We start from the raw sequence: 23437 nt of genomic DNA on the forward strand, positions 1-23437 counted from the left end.
AAAGAATTTTTTCTATAAATATGGTTTGATATTTCCATATGAAGGCTATTTCTGCTGCAAACTATAAGGGTGACAAAAACTAAAACCTGTTATTAGTTCGCCGAATAGACAGATTCAACGGTGACAGATCACTTCCGGGTAAAAGGTCGTAGTCTTGTAACGTTTGATTCCGCTTTCTATTTCCGCGTTGTTAGCATATTAGCATTAAGCTACCTGCTCTGTGGAAACTAGTTGACTTCTGTAATTTGTTCAGACCCTGAAAGCTGTTTCCAACACCGGCGTCACTTCGACAAAAGGAGAAAAGCTTTCGGAGTATTTCTGGGCAGAAAGTGTAAGCTAAAAGTGAATGAGTGTTTATTGTTTTGATGTGTTTCTGTTATTACGTTAGCTAACGCGTCCCTGTTAAATGGGCGGCTAACGAAGCTAGCTAACGCCAAGCAACGCATAGTTTACACAGAGGGTTTTAATTAGTGTTTAATTAGAGTTTGGTAGGTTTCATGTTTGTCAGCCAGATGCTGTCTGTGAGGAGAAAAGCTGTCCTTCAGTGTGTGTACCCTTTTAGCTTCATCAGCTGATGTGTCATAATGAAACTACTTGTCTGTAATATAAGATAGATTTATGCTACCTGAATGCCAGAAAACACACATGTAGGATGAGAAGAGGATGATGCCACAGATTTGTGTGTTAAAAATAGTGTCGAACTGAATACCTCAGTGAGGTATTCCTGGGTATTTTAGTTGAAGTGTCACATATGATGACTACATGATTAGATATCTGACAGTGAGGCTTGTCAACATAAGTAATTGAAGTCACATATCGACAATAACCGATTACAACAGTTTAACCGAAACCACGACCTTTGTCCAACTGTACACAATGAGTCTGTAAATTATGTAATGCAGATGAAGACAGAAAGCAGACACACACATCACCACAGTTGTTGGGTAGGAGGGAAACAATGACGCTTATTTTTGCTCTTTTTTTTTTTGTTGCCATTTTACTAAGAAAAAGTCTTCACAACAGTGTAAGAAAAAACCTACAAAATTGTTATTTTCTCATAAGTAAAAACAGTGCTGCATGTCATAAATAATTGGTGATTTTTTTTCCAGATGCAAAAGTAAAACCAAACGCAAAGTAAGAACTTCTAAAAGGCAATATTAATTTTGAGGTGCGATGTGTGTATACATGCATAGCACTTGTGAACCCAATGGCAGTCCAAAGTGCTTTTTATTTCTAAGATTCAATGCATCTTGGAGAATGTAAACCAGACTAGAGTGACATAGACTAATATGAAGGACATCAGAATAGACAGACTAAGGAATAATGTTGTTACACTGAAGAAATATATAGATTTCTGTTCAGTGTTAATCTGGCAAACAAATGTTTTAGTAATTTGGCAAAAAAAAAATCTAGACCCAAGGTCCATTTCTTGGATTTTTCGGGAGCTTTCTTCCCCATCTCAAAATCTAGTCTTGGTTTGAGTCATGTTTCCCTGCATCAAAAGTCACTCCGATCATCTCAAATTTGCTAGTATGAGATTTGCTCTTCCGACGGCTCTGATAACAGATGGACTGGTGAGGGGAGCTGCTGTTGTGTTTTCTGGGAATTAACTTCTGTAGAATTTGCACTTCATTTAGTCAGCAGAGCAGCCTCCTCTACAGCCTTCAGTAAAAATGTGGAGTAACCGTGTAACATTTGCCACAGATATGACACAGACGTTAAAGTGTGAGCGTCATGCGGCTGAGTCACATTCAGTGAGTCTTCAGATCAGAAACGCACAGCTGGAAGCGTGCCGGTGGTCGGCTGACAAACAGCAGCAGCTCCTCGATGAAGCAGCACAAAAAAGTCTACCCTGAGCGGGGCCATCACCTCCGTAACAGTTTCACTGTTCATAGCATGTCAGCTTAGCTTAGGGCTCGATGGCAGGGCTCTGTTTAAATGATGGTGCTGTCGTGTAAACTGTCTGGAAGTAGTTATAACTGAGACAAACATCTCAGTTTGACATGTGCAGCCCTCACGTGTTTACCTGGTGTCCCACAGGGTGTCAGGTCTGGTCCAGGGTTGTTGAACAGTTAATGCACAGAGTAAAGAGGCTGAAAATTGAAGACAAATCAGAAGACGGCCAGGAAAGGTAGGAGACATTATCCCCTCACAGCCATATTTATTTGGTTTTCACTTCTGTTCATTTTGATTGAATGAAGAGTTTTCGTCAAAGAAAGGGTTTTCCCATTGCGTTTGCTGCCAAAAAAAAGATTCTTTATTTGTTAGAAAATGACCTGAAGGGTAAAATCTATCAAGTGACAAAAAAAAAAAAAAATTGAGAATGTCTTCATGAAATGAGGCAGTTTGTATACTGACAAAGATCTGAGGCTTGTAGAATCAGTGTCACTTTTACCTCTTTAAAAATGTTAATTAATGTTGTGCATTTGTTTCACTGTGGTTCTAATATGTTTTATCTGCTCTGTTCTTCTATCTTGTTTTATGGTATTTAATGGTTATTGTTCTGAACTGTTTTATCTCGATTTTTGTCATGTAAAGTACTTACAGTGCAGTAAGTCTTTTAAGAAGTGTTTCATAAATAACAATTGTTGCTGTTAGTATTATTATTATTATTAGTGTGTATATAGCCATGTTATAAGGCTGTACTTTTGCACAGTATTGCTTTGAACTAAATGCTAGTTAGTAACTTGCTGATGCGAAGCAGAAAATGATTACCATCCTAGCTTACCATGCCCTGCGATTGATTGGCGACCAGTTCAGGCTGAACCCCGCCTCTCGCTCAAAGTCAGGTGGGATTGGCTCCCCTGCGACCCTTAAGGATAAGTGGTATAGACAATGGATGGATAGTTTACCATGTTTGCATGCTAACATTTACTAATTAGCACAAAGTACTGCTGATGTTGATGGGATCAGTATTAGTTGTTCACATTTTGCCTGCTATAAAGGGGGATAACTGAAGTCATTAGAATTCACCCTGAGGGGGATGTGAATGTATGCACCAAAGTTCATGGCAGTTAATGTAATAGTTGCTGAGATATATCTGTCTGGACCAAAGTGGTGAACCGATCAACCGACGTTACCACTAGCAAGGCTACCAACCTTAAAAGAGGTGTCCTCAATCTAAGATATAACCTACACATATTTGGCAGTTTGCTAGTGCTTTCCTGTTGTGGTTTACTGGAGACGTGTCTGAGCTGATCAGTCTGAGTGTCTGTCCGCAGCGTCAAAGAAGCACTGGCAGGCATGATGGGGGTGGATGAGCTCTCGGACAGCACAGAGGTGGTGGAGATGGAGGATGTGAATCCCACCCAGTTCCAGGTGGAGAAACAAACATGGGATGGCCTGCGGAAGATCATCCACAACAGCCGCAAGAACACAGGCGTGGTTATCAGCAAAGCACCACATGACTTCCAGTTTGTCCAGAAGGACGAGGCCAATCCACAGTCCCACCGCATCTACTACCTTGGTGAGCGCTGGGACGTGTCATGGTCATTGAAAAATGTGTTTAATTTCCTGCCTGAAATTAAACACATTTTTCAATGACCATTGTCAGTGCCAAATAATGTAATTTCCTACAATAAATGTCAAGTGATAAATAAAACCCAGCTAAGATAAGGTGCTGTGTGCTGGGGCCTGCAGATTCAGTTGCCTCCTTTCAGTCTCTTTGAAAGGTAGCATGCCTCTGTGAATAATCTGTGGATACAGCTGGTGAGTCAGCGTTGCCAGCCTGCAACTGTTTTCAGACTCATTTGATATCCAAAGAGCTGCAGTGGATTTAGTCAGTGTGTGCAGGAGAAAACATGAAACCTAACCAGGAACACCATTTTGTTTTGTGGCCACCTTTCTGCTTTCTCCTGTTGCAGCTGTAGAGCAGAGGATTACTACAAAATGGTGCCTGCTCTCTCCTGTCGTGTCTCAAGCAGTTTGTTCCAGTGTGTGATATAATTTCCAGAGCTGTGTCAAGTGGTTTAATGTGCACTGCAGTGAGTCTGTAAGACCTGCACTCATGGTGCCTCTGTTGTTGACTATGCAGGATGGCAGCGCTGTAGTGCTGTAAATGTTCCTTTTACATTTAGACTTTGAAATTGTTGCGCACCATGGAAACTGGTTGCTTTTTAAAATCTTTAAAGTGATGCCATTTAACATTTAGAAAAGTATAAATCTAACATTACTAAATCAGTTCACCAACTTTATAACTCGTATTTTTTTGCTGTTTTTATGCTAAGTTTTGAGCATTTACTATCATCCCATAATTGCTACTTGGGGCCACATTAGCTGCTGTTCAGCAAAAGTTACATATCAGTCTCGCTTAAATTTTTTTGTTTTTGATTTGTTGCATTTGCTGATTCACATGTATAACTACCCCAGCTTGAGCCATACAGCGTAAACTACTTTTAAAATGGCTATTTTCTAGAAACTCATTGGTAAGTGATTTTGGTGTCAAAATAAAAAAGCTCTTGGCTTTTTTCTAAAGCTGCCATTTTGCGTCAGTGTTCAACCATCATACAGGTAGAGGAGGAAGAAAAAACTGTTTTTATAAGCACTGTGGCAGACGACAGACATGATGGGTAACTTGGTCTTTGCTTTCTGTTCGTACAGGGATGCCTTACGCCAGCAGGGACAATGCATTACTCTACTCAGACATTCCCAAGAAGGTCCGCAAAGATGCTCTGTTGGTTTTGTCTTGGAAACAGCTGCTGGATCACTTTCGGGTGAGGAGGATATTTAGTCCTCGTCGTTAATCGTTAATGTGAACCGCTCCTTTCATTATCAACCAGTACTCTTTCCTCATGGAGACTTCTGTTGTAAATCTCCCCCTAAAGACAGTATAACTGAGACCATTAAGGCCACTAGGAAATATAACAGCAGCCCATGGGATTGTTGGTCATTGCCGTTACTCTGGGCTGTATTGATTTCATACACAGAATTTGTTCCTGCCTTAGAGAGAGAGAAGAGAGGAGGGTTTATTGGTTCATGGCTCTCTTTAGTGTGGTAATTTTTTTCTCACCGTTCGCTTGCTTTTCATGCCCTGAACAAATTCTTTGACATTGGCCTCGCTCTGCCAGCATTGTCACGTTGTGTGTCCTCATCTCACCTCTGACCTCAGGCTAGCCCTCGCCATGGTGGCTTCTCCAGGGAGGAGGAGCTGCTGCGAGAGAGGAAACGTTTGGGGGTGTCTGGCATCACTTCCTATGATTACCACCGACCCAGCGGCCTCTTCCTGTTCCAGGCCAACAGCAGTCTGTACTACTGCCGTGATGGTGGAAACAACACCTTCACCGTGAGTTAAAGGACGGTTAAGTAAGACTGTTACACACCTGCAGGGGTTCACAATTTTGCTGCATAGGCCAAATTCTCCTCAGCTCCTTGGGCAGAGGAGGAGATTTCTGGATTTTTAAGTCATTTTTGGCTATGAGTGAAAAGAGTATGAGTATTGAATAAAAAAAAAGTAAGAGGTTTTTATCAAAACGGGTGTTTTTTTTGTTGCTATCCTGAGAACCCCACGTATACCTGAAATGTGCTGTTTTTATGAGCTAAGAAAAACAGTCCTGTTTTCAGCCTTGTGTCACTGAATTTGAAATATTTTAAATTGTTTATTTATATTAAGAAGTGGAAGAATTTTTCAACCTGTACGGGAATACTTTTAATTAATAAAAATTCAATCTCATCAAATTCAGAGATGCATGGTTTTACTGGACAGCTGTATTTATCTTAAAAACTGAAAAATCCTGAAATATTACTATTCCCCTCTTTATCCGACTCATGTCTTTACTTGTTGTAAAGGACAAAGTGTGGAACAAGCAGCAGCTGTCACCTCTGATGTTCTGCGTCCTCTCTCTGTGTTTGTGCAGACGTCTCCCATGGAGGCCGTTGAGATTAAAAGCCAGAGTTCAGGCACACGCATGGACCCCAAGCTCTGCCCCGGGGACCCCAACTTTATCGGCTTCATCAGCAACAACGACATTTGGGTGACCAGCATTAAGACGAGTGAAGAGAGGAGGCTCACCTTCTGCCATAAAGGTCAGGACTGAGCCGGAGAGGGAGAGAGAGAGTCTTACCAGGTCATCTTTTTCCACAGAGTTTTCATTTTTCTCTGTATTCATTGTAGGTATTGATAACCCAAAAGAGGACACCAAATCTGCTGGTGTAGCCACTTTTGTCACACAGGAAGAGTTCGACCGCTTCACCGGATACTGGTGGTCACCAGCTGCTCGCGAAGGTGAGTGAGTCATGGAGACATAAATAGTTATTAGAGTTTGTTTTTTTTGCAAAGAGGTTTATTATAATCATATTATCAGTAGTTAATATTCCTGATACCTGTTTGTTTTCCTGTAAGCAAAACCGTCATTGACTGGTTTCACTGGTCTCTCTCTGGTTTAGAGTCAGATGGTGGTAAGACTCTGCAGGTTCTGTACGAGGAGGTGGACGAGTCGGAGGTTGAGATCATTCATGTTCCATCTCCGGCTTTGGAGGAGCGTAAGACGGACGTCTACAGATATCCACGTGCAGGTACGCAGACACAAACACTGAAAATCTTTTGATTTTCATTGTAAAACGTGATGTATTTGTTGTTTCCTGGTTTCTTATGATAAAAAAGCACTTTGAAGCAGTTTATTTAAAGGTGCCTCTTGGAGTTTTATTGTAATCAAACAGAAGTTATGTTTACATTGAGTGTTAGTCACCAGAACACATTGTGTGTATCCTTCAACAGGTGTTGAATGTATTTCCTTCCTCTGAAAACAATGCCCATTATTTTAACATTGTGAAACCTGCATTGTTTGCAGTTGTGTTTACTAGTTTGCAGACTTCTTGTCTTTCTTGGCTCGTGAGCCCCAGTGTGTCACTTGGGTGCAGATGGAGGGCTGCAAAAGGTCAAAAACTCCTCAGGGTAGCTTGTAAAGGCAGAGTCTGCAACATTTAGAGAAACAAGCAAGAGTAGCTACATTTTGTAAGAATCCAAATAAAAATGTCCTCACCCTCCGCAAGTCACTCCCCCACAACACATGAACACAGTGCCTGGCTAATGTCACTGCTGGAGGCCTCGTCCAGTGAGAAGACCAGCCGCCTCGGGGTCTATTGTTCATTCTGTACACAACCGACTGACTGACTGAGTTTCCTTTAGCTTTTCAGTCTAATAAATAAACATCTCTGTTAAATGCTGCAATCATATAAACATTAAAACAGCCACCACAAACATAATGTTACCTTTAGCTCAGAGTTACTGCTCACTCAACTTGGAGTCTGTGCTTTATGCTAACAGGTTAGCCCACTAAACGAGAGCCTGTTGCGGTACACAAATTTGAGAATCGCATCTCTCTCTCTCTCATTCTTCGCCGCGGTGGGTGTGTGTTTCTTGCCGGTAACTCGCAGCTTTAATTTAAATTTTGCCCACACTTTCTCTGCCATTTTAGTATGACTAGCTCACTAGCTTTAGCCTTGTGGAAGACACGCACGTAGGCAGCTATGTAGGTATAAAGGTAGACCCTGCCTTTAAATCTCTCAGTCAGTACAGCATGACTCTTATAACAGCATAGGGACGTATGTTAACATCAGTAATGTTTCATGTGTGTTCATACTTTGGTGTGTAACTCAGTTTTGTTTGTATCCAGGCAGCAAGAATCCAGATATTACCCTCAAAATAGCAGAAATCAGGACAGACAGTCTTGGCAACGTGAGTGCTTCACAAAACTTCACAGTTTACCGAAATGTTCTTTAGAGAGATGTTCAGATGTCAGCTTGTTGTTTCTCCCTCAGATTGTCAGTACGCAGGAAAAGGAGTTGCCTGTTCCCTTCACCAGCCTGTTCCCTGGTGCCGAATACATCACCAGAGCTGGGTGGACAAAAGACGGCCGATAGTAAGTTTCTTCTCTTAAAGGTAAAAAAACACAACATCCTGGGTTTTTAAAAGCACCACCCAGAAGCTCCCGGACAGAGTAAGATGGAGCCACAAGCTCACACCCGTCACAGCTCTTCTCTCTCTCTCTCTCTCTCTCTCTGTGTGATAGTGCATGGGCCGTCATGATGGACCGACGGCAGCAGCATCTCCAGTTGGTCCTGCTGCCTCCGGCGCTCTTCATCCCTGCACATCAGGACGAGGCCAGCAGGCAGGAGAGCCTGGAGGCCCTCGGAGACACTGTCCAGCCCTTCATCATCTACCAAGAGACCAGCGACATCTGGATCAATGTGAGGCCTGACACCTCATCTTCCTCCGGCTCTGTTCAATTCAGTTCCAATTCAGTTTCATGTTCTCTGTCGTGATGCTTTCTATCACTGTGAGCAGCATTTAGTCCGGTGTTTGTCGTGGATTTGTTTCCTCCGCTGCAGCCCCACTTTGTGATTTCTGCTGATGTTTAAAATCTTAATTTCAGTGGAAAAAAAACATCACAACCTGCTCTTTGTCTTTCAGGTCCATGACATTTTCCATCCATTCATTCAAACCAGGGACGATGAGATCTCTTTTATAGCAGTAAACGAATCAAAAACAGGTTTCTGCCACCTGTATAAGATCACCTCTCAGTTACAGACAGGCAGCCACAACTGGGCCAAAGGCTACACACACTCTGAAGGTAACACACAAATAATTTGACTTTCTTTTCCGTGTGAAGGGTCTCAGTTTTGCCAGTTTACAGGGTTCATACAAAGTTTGGAAAGTGGTTAATTTTAACAGTTAAGTTTTCAAGGTTAAAAATATGTTTGAATTTGAAACATACTCCTTGAAACATTTCAAAGTTTCATGCACAAAATTCACTCAAAAATCTTTTAGTATTTGAAATGAAACAATCCGGTCGTCATATTTGTTTGTTGTGTGACCATATACATAGATTGTTTTGTGTGTAAAGGAAAACTGTATTTTTCACAAGTGGATTTATAGCAATAATTCAGGTGTGATGATCAAAGTTTCAAGAGTCCAGAAATGTTTGGTTTTGGAACCTTGAAAGTGCTTGAATTTTACTCTTAAAAAGCTGTACAAACCCACAGTTTATTGTTTAGCGAATGGCTCTGGTTATCATTTTTCAGACTTTATTTCTGTCTCATTTTTATTTCTGTCAACAAACCCTTAAGACCCATTTAATATTACTTCATGTCCATGAGGGACCAAAGAATTAGTTTTACTGGTTGTATAATTTTTATTAATCGTTTCATTTCCCCAGTGTTGTCAAACAAGTTAGTTAATCTATCACTTTATTCACTTATTGCATCTCCTCTTCTCTCACCAGATGATTTCAAGTGTCCAGTCAAAGAGGAGGTGACAGTAACCAGCGGGGAGTGGGAGGTGCTGGCCAATCATGGAGCAAAGGTAAGGCCCAGCACACGTGTCTGTTCGAGCTTCTGTGTCCAGAGCAGCAATAATAAACCACCACAGCCACTCATCAGCACACTGATTTGTAAATTAACGTGTTAATCTGAGACACATGTTGGCCACAGGCTCTCCACCTCCGTGGGCGGGGCGCTAACATGAGCAGAGTTAGTGGTTCAACGATTTGTTATAAGGCCTCCTGCAATAAGATGTAAAACAAATGAGGTAGTTATGAGGATTTTTAATAATCTGGAAAAATGCACAAAAAACGAAAGTGTGAGAATTTAACTGTGCCGATGAATATGGAACTAAATATTTTCTGTAGACTTAAGCTCCTGTTATATCACCTATTCATAAATGTTGGTGTGAAAAATATAACAAAAGTGCAATATATATTCAATAGTGAACATTTTAGATTAAACCACAACATGCTAGTATTGAATCACAAGCTGCTCTGAACCTTGTTTTTAGGTTCCTTATACATAAAATCCAGGCTTTGTAATAATAATGTAGAAATGTTTAAATATAACAAACAAACATATTGTTAAGAGCAAATAAATGCAGGAATAAGACTGGTTTCTGGGGTAGTAAATTATTTTGAAAACCAATTTCCACTCAAGATGTTTTTTTGTCTCTTTACCAAAAGTGCTAACAGTTTTTCTTGCTCTGTGGTGTTTGTGCAGCGTTCGTCCAGTCCTCAGATTTGGGTGGACGAGGCGTCAAAGTTGGTTTACTTCCAGGGAACCAAAGACTCTCCTCTGGAGCATCACCTTTATGTGGTGAGCTACGACTCGCCGGGGGAAATCGTCCGTCTTACCAAACCCGGCTTCTCCCACAGCTGCTCTGTGAGCCAGGTAACCCAACACACACACACATACACACGCACAACCTTGTGTTCAGTGATAACTCAGTTTCAGTGTAGTTCTGCTCTTTTTCTTGAAGCTTTAAAACAAAAAATATATATTGACTCTTTTATAAGCTCTCAAACCCTTTAAGTTTAACCTCCATTTAAAGAGACAGTTTGTGTCCCTGCATTAAGGTGTTCATTGTGCTGCTGTTTGTTTTCATCTACAGATTTCAGAAGTATTATGAATTTGTTGGTGATGCTTTAAACCTGCCTTGTTTTTCTTTCTTCCATACAGACCTTTGACATGTTCGTCAGCCACTACAGCAGCTTGACATCAGCCCCCTGTGTTCATATCTACAAGCTGATCGGCTCAGACGACGACCCGCTGCACAAAGAGCCTCAGTTCTGGGCGAGCATGATGGAGTCCTCTGGTACCTGCAAACAAACGGCTCAACAGCTTGTTTATAACCGATGAAATGTTTCAGATGAGACTCATATCCAGAGTTAAATTACTTGAAATTACTTAAATTACTGTTTAACAGTGTATTCTGTTTTATTACAATTCTATTCATTGGTTTTCAGTTTTTGAGGCAAGTTCAGTACAAATCAAATTTTTGTTTTTAAAAGCATATTTTTATTGTTTTGTTTTGTTTTTTTCAGGTTATCCATTCGACTATAGTCCTCCAGAGATCTTTAGCTTCACGGGAAAGTGGGGCTTCGAGTTGTACGGCATGTTGTACAAACCACACAACCTGGTCCCCGGCAGGAAACATCCCACCGTCGTCTTTGTCTACGGCGGCCCGCAGGTTTGATGAATGAATGAATGAATCAATCAATCAATCAATCAATAACTTTATTGTCATTGCATTTTCACATACAACAACATGAATAAAATAAATAGGGTAACTGTTAAATAGGTTTGCAAGCTCTTGTAAACTAAACTGTATTTGTTGTTTGATCTCCTATGCTGTCCCATTATGCTCATGTCAGGTAGACCGAGGCTAAAAAACGACAACCGATTTGGCTTTTTGTGATATTTAGTTAGTTATTTTGTTGGCTAGTGAACTGAATGTATGACAGCAGAATGTGATGAGTAGAAAACATGTATTTTAATATTAAGATGGTGTTTGATCTGTGTTTATCATATGTGCACACAGCTATGGATGCAGAACATTTAATCTATGAACCACCCCTCAGTCTGTCTGCTGAACTCTCTTGCTTAATGGAGGCATACAAATAACTTTTTTTTTCTTAATTACTTATTAGTCTTCATTTAGGCTTAAATTGTTCATCATCATCCCTATGTTTTTTGACCAAATGACATTCTTTTTTTTTTTTTTTTGTCTTCTAGGTCCAGTTAGTGAATAACTCTTATAAAGGAGTGAAGTACTTGCGGCTGAGCACGCTGGCGTCTCTGGGCTACGCCGTGCTGGTCATCGATGGGCGGGGCTCCTGCCAGCGGGGACTCAAGTTTGAAGGAGCTGTGAAGGACAGAATGGTAGTTATCACATAAATATGTTTTATTAACACATTTTACTCTTATATGTCTTGGCAGAAGAAATTAATTAATGTGCTGATAATGAAAATTGTGTTTTATGGCCACATTACTAATAGATTAAAAGATCTATGAAGCCGCCACTTCATTCACTTGTCATACTGGGATTAGAGTTGGCATTTAGATGTAACAAGAAGATTTTATTGTGTTGTAGCACTTTTTGTTCCCACACATGTACTTTGTATGTCGACTGGTTGTGAAAGGGCATTAACGCCTGCTGAGTTACGTCTCTGTTCTCTTCCAATCAGGGTCAGGTGGAGATTGAAGACCAGGTGGAGGGTTTACATTACGTAGCTGACAAATACAAGTTTGTAGACCTGAGTCGTGTTGCCATCCATGGCTGGTCATACGGAGGCTTCCTCTCCCTCATGGGCCTCATCCACAAACCTGACATCTTCAAGGTCGGCTCCACTAACGTTTCCTCTGTTACCGATTCACGGTCACTGGAGCAGGAGAAATGACTTCCTCTTTGTTCCTTCAGGTTGCCATCGCTGGAGCTCCAGTGACGCTGTGGATGGCCTACGACACCGGCTACACAGAGCGATATTTGGACACACCTGACAAAAACCAGAAGGGATACGAGGCCTGTTCTGTCGCCCTGCATGTCGACAAACTCCCCAATGAGTAAGAGCTGTCATTTTAAAACTCAGACTCTATTAATGCTTTTAGATGTTTTGGCGACCCGTCAACTGTAGTTCCTTTCACACATGCACTGTCCACAGTTTTTGGCGATATCGCAGATACCTCCAAATACCTCCAGTACTGACATTAATGCCAAATGGCTTCATCCTCCATCTTTGATGTGTAGTAAACAAAACTTTGGTACTTTGCTTCACTTTTTGCATCAGGCGCCACCCTTCACCTAAACCCAATGAAGCATTTCCAGTAGATAACACGTCTGACAGTCAGTCTCGGGTCGTGTGTGAAAGGGCATCTCAGGACAACATCCCGACCTCATTCTGGGGACATTGTCCGGAGGTCATATGAGAAAACTGCATGTGATAGATGCTCACCATGTGGTTTGCCTACCGGTTTCTGTGCTTAATATTAGAGAATAACAGGTCTGAATAAGAGGTATACACTCTGATTCAGCTTCCCGGTTAGCTGTAGCGACAACTGCATTTCTTCCTGGATGTTTATGTGTGAACATGGGCAGAGAAACTAAACTTGATTTTTGTGTTCAGGCCCAACAGACTGCTGATCCTGCACGGGTTTTTAGATGAGAATGTCCATTTTTTTCACACGAACTTCCTGGTGTCTCAACTCATCCGAGCTGGGAAGCCGTACAGCTTGCAGGTAGGGGGACTCACTCCTGTTTACTGACTTTAGAGTCTGAGCCAAAGCAAGTCTGAAGAGGTCAACACTCCAGCAACACATGCAGTATAAAGAACAGCTTTATCGTGAATGCAAGGCCTCCATCGGTGTTGTCATGTAGCACATTACAAAACAGATTTCAATTAGATGAGTATAAAACAAAAGACGACCTGTTATGAAGGATTTTGTTTTTGTTTTCCAGTATTTCAAAGACAGAGTTCAAAGTTAAGAAGAACTGTCAATGTCATGCATATTATTTAATCAAATAGAACATTTTACAGATGAAATTAAAAGTAAAATGTGAAACCTGATCGCAAAATCTCATGATGATTAAAAATGTTTTCTGATTTGTCTGTTTTTCCAGGTTTATCCCAATGAGCGACACAGCATCCGATGTCCAGAGTCCGGAGAACATTACGAGATCACACTGCTGCACTTCCTCCAGCAGAATCTCTGATGAGCTTTTCTACACACTGACCTTCCCTTCCTTGTTTCCTTCCTTTCTCTCCTTGTCTCCACTTATTTAAACTTGCATTGCCTTTTCTCTCACTCTATTTAATATGTTAAATTCAAGCTATGCCAAACATCATCACACCTCAAGAGTCGTTTGTCACTCTTAAAAGTGCAGAAGCATTTTAGCATCAACAAGTCATTACAAGATTAATAATCAGATTTCAGTATTATTACCATAAACGAAGCCTCCACTGGCCTGAAGTCTTGTTGTCTTTACGCTGTTACAGTGGAGGGAAACATGCTTTGATCGCTTTAAGCCCCCAAACAAGCAGTTCTTCGACCAGAACAAACATGTCTGGCCGAAGCTTTCTGAGGTTGTGGTGATGGCAGAAAAAAATCACAATGTGACAATGGCGACATTGATGTTTAAAATGCTGCTCGTTGCACCAGTATAACATGTCGGCAATGCAGAAAGGACAGAAATGGACCTGCCGCGCCCAGGAGATTTCCCTCTTTTTTTTTGTTTTGTTTTTTACGTGCTATTCCTTTTTTATTGCAGTCTCACTTTGTTTTCTGGGACCCAACAGAGAAAGTTATAATTTTCGTGCGTCTGTGAATAAACACTGGAGTGAAGTTAGTAAATCTCTGTGAGAGCACACAAGCTGCTCTTAAATCCCTTTCCCGTATACTCTGTAGTGTTTTGTGTGCTCTCGTGCTTTCATTGACTTTTTTATGTGATGTGCCACACTTTGATAGATACTACAAGAAAAAAAGTTAAATGCCACATTTTTATCGTCTATTGTTAAAAAAAAGAATATTTTTATGGATTCTTATGCATTCATAAATGGTGGAAATATGTAGCGACCAGTTGCTGTTTCACTCACTTGCTTTAATTGTGTTGGGAACTTCTTTTTCTTCTGCTGCTGAGGACTTTTGCACATATTACAAATTTGCCTTGGTGCCAACAAACTGACCTATAAGATGATGATGTATGTTGACAGTTTGAGGTGCCTTGCAAGAGTTTAAGAGCACCTCCGTGTAAAGTTTATATCAGGGAATCTGTCTGAGGACCTACGACAATATAATGCCTTGTTACATGTGTGTCTGATGACCATCTGTAAGATGAGCTGTCACGACCTGAACTTGGTTAAATGTACTCTCAGATACTGAAGAAATAAATAGAAGTGAACAATCTTTCTCAAAGTCTTGTCACCAAATTAATCGGGTTATTTTTTTAAAAGCATTTCAGATGTGAAATGTTTTTTGTAAAATAACAGAAGAGTTGAGACAACTGGTAGATAAACAGTTTTGGGCCTTTTGGTGTATATTTAAGATAAGAGATGAAAGAGAACTTAAGTGATAGAATTAAAGCATAAACCAATTTAATCAATGAACGAGTCTGATTAAGAAACAAAATTAAAATGTTTTTTTCAGGAGTGAGCGAGGACAACTCCTCAACACAGACATGAAAAAGTCAATTTTACAAACCCAAAATCATACATTTCCCTCAGAGCGTCTGTGGCCAGAAGTTATTGGTGAAAGCAGCAATAAGAACAAGAAAGAATTTATAAGTTAGAGATGTGAGTTTAAGAGTTAAAACAGACACATCAGAAGCACTTCACATGTAAAACAAAAATGGAGAGATTCAATTGTTTTTCATCTCCTGCACAATAACTGAATAAATATAAAAGTAATAAAAACATTTTCCCCAGCAGGGAGCAGCAGAGCCAAACCAATTCTGGTCTCACCATTTGACACTGAAGTGATGTTGAAACAAAATTACTGAAAGGAAAGAACGTGCTGGAAGTCAAGAGAGCCTCTGATTTAAAATCAGTTTAATTGACTGATTTCCCTTTGCAACCACGTACCCACATTAACATGCAGCACTTCAGCTCAAGTCCCACAAACACCAAAATTGGATTCATGTTAATTTACTCAGTAGCAGCAATGTAGGATGTGAGATATTAGTTCATTTGTAAATAGATAATATTAATAATATTAATGGAAATATTTTAAGTAAAATAACAAAAGCTCAGATTTCTGATGACTTCTGACCATCAGATTATAGGATACATCCCACAGTTCAGTCATTTTTTAATCAAGTTTTCTAATTAATTTACTATAATTTATGTCTGTGGTTTATTTTGAGCTCATTTGACTCATTTCATGAATTAAAACAAACACGTCTGAAAGGTCAGTGCACATCTCAAGTCCCCTTTACAGAACCCCTGCAGGCTTTACTCTTTGTAAAGTGCTCTGCAAAGAACAGCAGATTTTAGATCTTGTTTCATATTTGTGTTTTATTGATGATTGGAGCCTCTGTGTTTGTACGCCGTTACACTCTCAAGCATGAACGAAGAGCCAGGATTTATTAAAGACTCAAAAACTTTATTTTTCATCCACTTCATATAAATGAAATATAAAATGTTTAAAGTTTCTAAATGTTGAAATGAATACACTGTACATGATTAAAGTAGAAGTATTTAAAACACATACAGTAAGCATTAAAAAAAATAAGATTAGGTAGTAAAACCCTTATAAAGGGAATAAAGTTAGTCAGTTACACGTCAATATGACTGAAAAAGTCCACTGAGACAATGAGTCATCATATAGCATAGCATAGAAATATCTGAGGATCCAGTGCACTGATGTTTATATTGGTATTAACACTGTGAAGCTTTCAGTCCTTTAACATTTAAATTAATGATGTCGTCTTTGGTCCTCGGCGGTGTGAGACGAGCTCATCGGCTTATTGCTTCACTGTGGCGGGTGCGATCTTCAGCAGGCTGGTCTTCACAGAGTTCTTCTTTCCGTTTGTGGACGCCCAAAACATCCCTTGTCTTCTGGACTGCTGTTGTCTGAGCAAGCTCGGCCTTCTGGGAAATCTTCCGTTGAGGTTTGACTCACCACAACTGCTGAACCACCAACCACCTGCAACAAAAGAGGTTTTTTTTATTGAAGGCTGCCACTATTTTTTTTACTCTTATGTCAACTTTAACTAATTCTTCCTGGTTTGAAGCCATCCAGACGGTGATTGTCTCGTACCTGAGAGCAGCTGAGCACAGTTGATGTCTGAGGCGAGGTCGTTGTCTCTGTCGGCTGTGGAGAATGGAACACCGGAGGCTCCGGTCGTCATCACCGTCTGCTGAACTTCAGATGAAGACTCCTGCTGCAGGTGGAGACTGAACTTCTTCTCTTCTCCGTCAAGTTGGAATCGATAGCGAGTCGGTGGCAGCTGCTGTCCCGTCCAATCAGAGAGCTCCACCTGCAGGACGTACTGGCCTTGTTTGGAGAGAGAGTGGATGTTCTCCAAGCCCAACCAGAAGTCCCCTGAAGGATGAGAAATGTAAAGATTAATTTCCTCTGCTGAGGTTTAGAGATGCATGTGTGTGATGAGCTTTTTGAGCTTGAGTTTGTTCTCACCGTTCAGGCTGCCGAAGCCTCTCTTGTAGCTTTCCCACAGCTGATTGAAGCTCTGGGATCCGTCAAGACGTTTCTGGATGACCGTCCATCCACCTTCTGTAGAGAGAGACGAAAGGTTGAGCTAAAGAGGCTTCACACAAAGCAAGTTTCTCAAAAAAATACTTTTTTAGTTAGTTTACTGGTTTTATTGTACTGATGCTGCGTTGGAAAATAGTTCTGTCTTAGTAAAATGCTCTCTAGTGTTTCTTTTACTGCTGTTTAGGATAAAGTTTTGTATGTAGGTCCTGTGTTCTGATTGTTCCAGCCCACTGGTGTTGATAGCAACAGGAGGGCTGTGGCACTGTGATACAAGCTGTTGATTCGGGTGGAGTTTTGGATAAAAAGTTCCCTTGCTCAGCTTTCTGCAGCTTTGTGTGAGGACCTGAGGGGAAGGTGCTGTCTGACTCACCTGAAGTCATCTCGCAGAGGACGTTGAGGGGCTGTGAGCTCTCTGGTCGGATTGTGTAGACGCCGCTGGCTCGCTGCCCTCGTACAAACAGATCGTGACAGTCACTGGCCAAACCTGAGAGACCCAGAGCACAGGAAACTCTGATCAGACGATTCAACCGTGCTCGAGATCAGAGCAAAGAGCAAAGCTCCCCACATCCCACAGACGTACAGTACAGAAGGTGTGTTTTAAAAGCTGTTGACCTCGTTTCCCCTGATCTTTGGACTGCGTGTGAGCTGCTCTGCCAGCAAGTCAGCTATTATAATTTTAAGTGCAAAGGTGAACTTCTTTTGCTCTGATGTCACAACAGTTTTATTTGATGTGACCTGCAGACATGTCCTCTCTCAGGCATTTCAGAATACTTGAATATGTGTGTGATTTGTGTTGGTTTAAGTTGTGCAGATTACTAGAAAAGGTGTTTTTGTTTGTATACCTCAATACTTAAGGAGGAAGAAGAAATTGAGGGCAACGGTTATTTGCTGCTGAGTGATGGTTTGAAATCTGCTGTGAGCTTTAACTCAACAGTTAATTTAACACTCAAGAGGTCAAACCTCTCACTGCAGCTACCAGTCAAAGTCCTTTAAACATTCAAGCACTCGTTAAAATATAGTCCTTGCCCGCATACCGACTCGTCTCCATCAGCTTCAAACCTTTTTTTCCAAGCAGTTTGTCTTCTTACCTGATGTGTCTTCGCTCTGCTCCCCCTCTCCCCTCAGCGCCGTCTCTTCGTCTCTCCGTCTGTGTGATTTTACTCTCTTATGTGCAACCTGGTGGATCACAGAGCATGGTCAAGAATAAAATTCAAATTTCTTTAAACAGAGACTTGTGGTTCGAGGGATCATGAAAGGTTTCTTCTCTCTCACCGGCTGAGCCATGTGAGGGGTGCTGTGTCGCTCACCTTGCTCTGCAGCGTTTGCAGGTGCAGGCTCTGCTTCTCCAGTTTGTCTTGTTGCTGCTTGATTTTCTCCACCAGCTGGTCAATGCGTCTGTTCTGAGCCGCCATCAGCCTCTGAAAGCAGATGAAAAATAACACATCAGCATTGTTTCACATATAACATTAACCCATCTCTCTCTAGGATGGAGGTCTTTAGATGGGAAACCGTTTTAAACATATTATAACATACTATAAGCTCTATTTTTCATGTCGTATCGATTGATTTTTAGATCTAATTTGGCTTCAGACCAGCTGAAATGCTCTCTGGTGGATGTTGCTGGTATTTTTCCAAAAAGCTGAAACAGCAACATGAAAGCAGTAGTTTTCTCTCACCTGGATAAATGGGACTCCTGTGTGATCGCTGTTGTTGCTGTCCAGCGTCGGCTCTTTCAGCACCTCATCCACCTTCTCCTCCAGTCTGTCCATCCTGGAGTGGACGTCCTGGCTCTGCTTCTTCACCTCCTCCACCTTCACCCTCGCCTCTTCAGCCAGCTCTGCCGCCAGCCTCTCTCTCTCCTCCACCTCTTTGCTTTTTGCCTTCAGGGCTTCATCTTGCTCCCACTGTCTCCTCTCCAGTTCGGCCACCGTGCCGTTGAGGGTTTTCAGTTTGGCGTTGACGTCCCTCATCTGGACCTTGGTCTTGTCCACATGCTCCTTCAGGCCCTGGCCGAGCTGCAGGAGGCCATGAGCCACCACGTTCACATCGTCCCAGGAGGCGTGTTTGTCCCGGCTTCTTCTATCAGTGGGGAAACCGTCTGCTGTGTGCATCAAAGCGGTCAACAGGAGGACGAGGAGCTGTGGCATCTTCATCTTTGTGTCTAGTGAGAGTCTGTGGTCTGTTTCAATGTGAAAGCTGATTCTGTTGTCTGTCTCTCTCTGTCTCTCTGTTGTCTGCTGCTGAATGGCATTGTGAGGTTTTTTATAGCTCAGTGCTGCAGCAGAGGGCTCCTCTGATTGGCTGTTGGAGTGTGGAGGTGGGGATGGGGGGGTGGTTGGGGGCGTGGAAAATCTTTCATGGAGATCACCCTTGTGAGGACTTGGCCCATGATGCAATAAAAGATTTGAATTACTGATTAAACACTCACTGATACAGGGGCCTGAGATGGATTCTGTTTTATCAGCTCAAACTGAGCTTTTCCCTTAAGGTACTTAGAAGAATTAAAGAATTCTGCCTCTGATTTTTGTCCAGTGAGACAGTTTGTAGTTTTTTTGTAGTTAGAACAAGTAAAATATACATTATTAGTTTTAATGTCTTATGCGTCTTTTTCCAGCAGTGCTCCTTGTAGTTATCATTTAGACACTAAAATATGTAGGATCACAACTAATGATTATTGGAATTACTGATTCATCTGCTGGTTATTTTCTTGATTAACTGATTCATTGATTTGCTCTATAAAACATTAGAAAATAGTGACAATAGTGAGAAATGCTGAGGGCCCAATCTAACATAACTCTTTTGTTTGACCGACAGTCCAAAATATTTTAATTTAAAATGAGATGTGATGAATAAAAACAATTTTCACATTTGAGAACCCAGAACTATAAAATGTTTTGGATTTTTGCTTGAAAAATTACTACTTACTACTACTACTACCAAACATGCCGATAGAATAGTTGCCGATTAATTTTCTTGAGATCAACTAATAAATTAATCAATTTATTGTTGCTAATTCTACGTAACAGAATAATCCAAAAGTTCAAAGGTCCTCTCAGCCAAACCTGTAATGAAGTAAACTTCCAACTGCAGTTTCAGCTTTTACATCTCCAACATTATGTATTAAGTATAGATAACGTTTTATTGTCGTCAGTGTTTCCCATATTTCCATATTATTTGGGAAGTTCTTCCCTAAAGATTTAACCCACATACAAAGATTTCCATTTGTATTTTTCTAAAACTTTGTGTGGGAATGCAGAGTGATTAAAACACAAAAAGCACAACCTTGTACAATTGTAAACAATGAGATAAGGAAAACTCTCAGGTGTCAGATTTTGTGTATTTTCCTCCACAAATCCAAAGCTGATGGATGGATATTGATGTTTCTCTGAGTGAATGAAGCGAGCCAGTCGCTGTGTGTCTTCAGGAATACTCAGGAATGCTGGACATTCAGAGATGGAGGAGTCAGTGTGTGAAGTAGGGGAAAGTTCAACCCTCAGGCTGTTTAACACACTCACTCCTGACAACAAAAGCCAACAATCACACACGCAAGTACACGCCCAGACACAAGGCACGTGATGTACTGATGAGGTACAGATGTCAAACTCTGAAACACACACATGCAGTGCACTATAGAAAACCACGGCTTTGTGACATGTCAGAAAAACATTTTTAAAGAAGTGTTAAACCTGGAGAGGAGAAAATTACGCTTTGTGTTGTTGAGATTGAAAAGGGGACTTTTTAAATTCCCTGTTAACTCTTGACGTGATGTTGCACTGAATGGTTTAGTCGATCAATTAATTTAAGTCTGCAATTATACAAATAATCAATTAATTGTTATTTTTCATTCAGAAATACCAAACATTTTCCATTTCCAGCTCCTAGGTTGTGAGGATATGCAGCTTTTATTGTCTCATGTGAGAGTGAACTGAATAGGTTTACGCACTTTAGGCTTTATGAAATAGATAGGGGTATTTTTACACCATTTTCCCACACGTTAGAGACCAAACAATCAATCTAGAAAATGTTTGGCTGAGGTGCCATCTACGACAGGAGCTGAAAATCAGTTTTATGTATGTCTTGTTATAAATCAAAGAATTGGACAAATTAATATTTTTACCTGATGATGTGACAAGTTTATATTTTATAAACTATTGAGATGTTGGTGCTTTTCGCTCAAAACTACAAATGGACCTAAATGAAAAATCACCAGTAAGTGAAATCAGTAGGACTCATCATCTTGACTCTACAGAATTTCCCCCTGCGGACAATAAAGTCTAAGTAAAGTACAGATATCTGTACCACATTTCATGGAAATCCATCCAGTGGGTGATATTTCAGTCTGGGTTCAGAGTGGTGCACTGAGTGACAGACCGATGGTGCCACCCTTTGAGTCACACAACTAGTCAGTCACTGAAGTAAAACATTATCAGTTACTGTCTGACTATAGTAACACACTGTTGTTAAAATGTAAAAGAAAATAACAGTGAAACTAAAACTAGAGTCTGATCCCTCTGTGCAGTGATTAATTATTCTCCTCTGACTCAGCACGTAGCCCAGACATAACCTCTCAATCAGCTGGTGGTTTGGCGGCATTTCGAAAGAGCTGTGATGATATATTCATCTTTAAAAGGACTCAAAATGAAACCAGGCTGCCACAGTATTTGCACATTTTGTACAGTTTCAAAGTGCAGAAAGTTGAGACTAAAGCAAATATTGACAGCTGTCTGAAACTGAGATCCCTGATTTAACTCATGTTTGATTTCCTAATATAGCCTCAGAACATTTACCTTCTTGTACGTCACGATTTTCAGGGCGGTTGCTGGCAGCTGGTCATTCGGTGCTAACGTGAGGCCGAGCATGTCTGCAGCTCTGTCCAGAATCAGCTGGACAAGGTGGTTTTCTGTCCTTACTCAGCTGTATTGGAGCACAATGTTCGACTTGTAGATGAGGTTGTGCTTGGACGCACCAGCTTGCATGTCCATGCTTTGGTCCAGTTACAATAACAGCTGTTTCCTGTAAGTTGGTCTGAACATTCAGGGGTTCAGACTTCAGAAGACGAGTGTGTGTGTTGAAATCACCCTCATTTAAATTTGTGGTAGTTGTCATCACAAACTCTTGTAACTAGATCTTCAGAGGCAGGATGTTATGAAACCAGTTAGGAAACTGAGGGCATTTCGACCATTTGTTCAAGGTTACTTGAATTACTCTCATATTTTTAGTGACATCGCCAGCAAAACCCAAATGATTTTTTGGGAAGCTCATTTCAAAATAAGCCACAACATCCTTATTTTCCTGATTTTTGTGACAATCAGTCGTCGTTCTGATGTTTTACTCAATGCTGAAGAAGTCAAAAAAATGTAACTTTAACTTCACTGGCATATCCACCGGACAGTAACTTAGGATGCCATCAAAGTTAGATGATGGGATCCCAAGAGGTCACTCATAGTGATGAACTCACAGAGAGTTGTGAGATGTGTTTATAGCTTATTATGCTCAACACAAGTGGCCATGAAATCAACTAATACTTTCTTCATCTGAGGTGAAGGTGCATTAAATGTGAAACTTCCCTTTAAATACTTCACATAATAATTCAAACTGGCTTCAGTATGGCAAAGTTCAAATGTGTTAATGCTGATTGTAGTGATATCTTTGCATATTTAGGCTTTTAAATGAGTGATAACGTAAAAATAAGATGTAAACATACATTCATGTATCTGTGGTTTGAGAGAGACATTGACTGGCCGATATCTGCTAAAATGATAATATTGTCACACAACACCAGACTAACTTTGGTTATCTGCCGATTATAAATTTCAACACTTCTTACTGTCACAGTAGAAAGTAGGAAGTCGAGACACTTTCTAACACATCCAGAGACATTTCTGAGTTGTTTGTGAGTCTCGAGGGCAGGATAACTGTACAGAGCACAATACAACATGTCCCATCAGATCTGCACATGTACGGTACATGAGTTAAGGGTAGGGGGGGTAGTGTTTTTAGGCATGAGTGGGTTAGTGTGTGAAAGGTGAGGGTGTTGTCACGTGCCTGGTATGTTGCATCAGCCTCTCAGCAGCAGAAAATACTCCAACGACTCTGTTTAGGATCAGACAAGCACAGCGGGGAGACTAAACCCAGAGCCACAAAAACATCCAGCAGGGCTGCAGCTGCATTAGATACTATTTTTAGCTTTTGTCAAAATCTCCAAAGTGTTTGAGGAGGAATTAGTAATTAATTAAGTCCACTTCTTTCATACAATCTGAGGTTATTTATAGCTGATGCATTGTCTCCACCACTTTCACTGTCTGGTAAAGAAACTGGATTTGAGATTAGCATGACTACTAACGAGGAATACTTTCCTAATTTTGGGGAAATTCGTGAAGCCACAGTGTGGGATTTTTAGATTTACATGTAACTCAGTGAACTTTAGTGGTACTGATTGGCTCCTCATGCTAAGCTAAGCTAAACTGTT

At 40.9% G+C, this 23437-nt stretch overlaps 2 protein-coding genes across 2 annotated transcripts; one reads left to right on the forward strand and one right to left on the reverse strand.

Annotated features, from left to right (window-relative positions):
- The first annotated feature begins 184 nt into the window (after nucleotides 1–184).
- On the forward strand, nucleotides 185–14661 carry LOC139202693 (dipeptidyl peptidase 9-like). The gene is made up of 21 exons (XM_070832245.1): nucleotides 185–331; nucleotides 2041–2131; nucleotides 3222–3466; nucleotides 4600–4712; nucleotides 5108–5281; nucleotides 5853–6021; nucleotides 6110–6220; nucleotides 6382–6510; nucleotides 7611–7672; nucleotides 7756–7856; nucleotides 8007–8184; nucleotides 8408–8567; nucleotides 9219–9298; nucleotides 9982–10152; nucleotides 10441–10576; nucleotides 10806–10951; nucleotides 11497–11643; nucleotides 11949–12101; nucleotides 12182–12324; nucleotides 12885–12996; nucleotides 13379–14661. Exons 2-21 carry the CDS (start codon nucleotides 2076–2078, stop codon nucleotides 13469–13471), a joined length of 2679 nt encoding a protein of 892 aa, XP_070688346.1. The 5' UTR covers nucleotides 185–331; nucleotides 2041–2075; the 3' UTR covers nucleotides 13472–14661.
- A 1173-nt stretch (nucleotides 14662–15834) lies between these two features.
- Nucleotides 15835–19183, reverse strand: LOC139202455 (angiopoietin-related protein 4-like). The gene is made up of 7 exons (XM_070831944.1): nucleotides 18645–19183; nucleotides 18276–18386; nucleotides 18057–18144; nucleotides 17339–17452; nucleotides 16891–16986; nucleotides 16513–16797; nucleotides 15835–16398 (listed from the first exon to the last, which is right to left on the reverse strand). The coding sequence occupies exons 1-7, from the start codon at nucleotides 19119–19121 to the stop codon at nucleotides 16217–16219; spliced, it is 1353 nt and encodes a 450-aa protein (XP_070688045.1). The 5' UTR covers nucleotides 19122–19183; the 3' UTR covers nucleotides 15835–16216.
- Between the last annotated feature and the right edge of the window lie 4254 nt (nucleotides 19184–23437).

Source organism: Pempheris klunzingeri, chromosome 6 (assembly GCF_042242105.1).
Source record: "Pempheris klunzingeri isolate RE-2024b chromosome 6, fPemKlu1.hap1, whole genome shotgun sequence".
In the NCBI taxonomy this organism is placed as follows: domain Eukaryota; kingdom Metazoa; phylum Chordata; class Actinopteri; order Acropomatiformes; family Pempheridae; genus Pempheris; species Pempheris klunzingeri.

Bases quoted from the DNA above. Each gene is read 5' to 3' on its own strand.
- LOC139202693 (XM_070832245.1), top strand. From the start codon at position 2,076: ATGCACAGAGTAAAGAGGCTGAAAATTGAAGACAAATCAGAAGACGGC. The intron at 6,221-6,381 runs GTGAGTGAGTCA...TCTCTGGTTTAG, and splicing joins GTCACCAGCTGCTCGCGAAG to AGTCAGATGGTGGTAAGACT. The intron at 11,644-11,948 runs GTAGTTATCACA...TCTTCCAATCAG, and splicing joins GAGCTGTGAAGGACAGAATG to GGTCAGGTGGAGATTGAAGA.
- LOC139202455 (XM_070831944.1), bottom strand. From the start codon at position 19,121: ATGAAGATGCCACAGCTCCTCGTCCTCCTGTTGACCGCTTTGATGCAC. The intron at 17,453-18,056 runs GTAAGAAGACAA...TGGGTCTCTCAG, and splicing joins GCAGAGCGAAGACACATCAG to GTTTGGCCAGTGACTGTCAC. The intron at 16,798-16,890 runs GTGAGAACAAAC...CTCATCCTTCAG, and splicing joins AGGCTTCGGCAGCCTGAACG to GGGACTTCTGGTTGGGCTTG.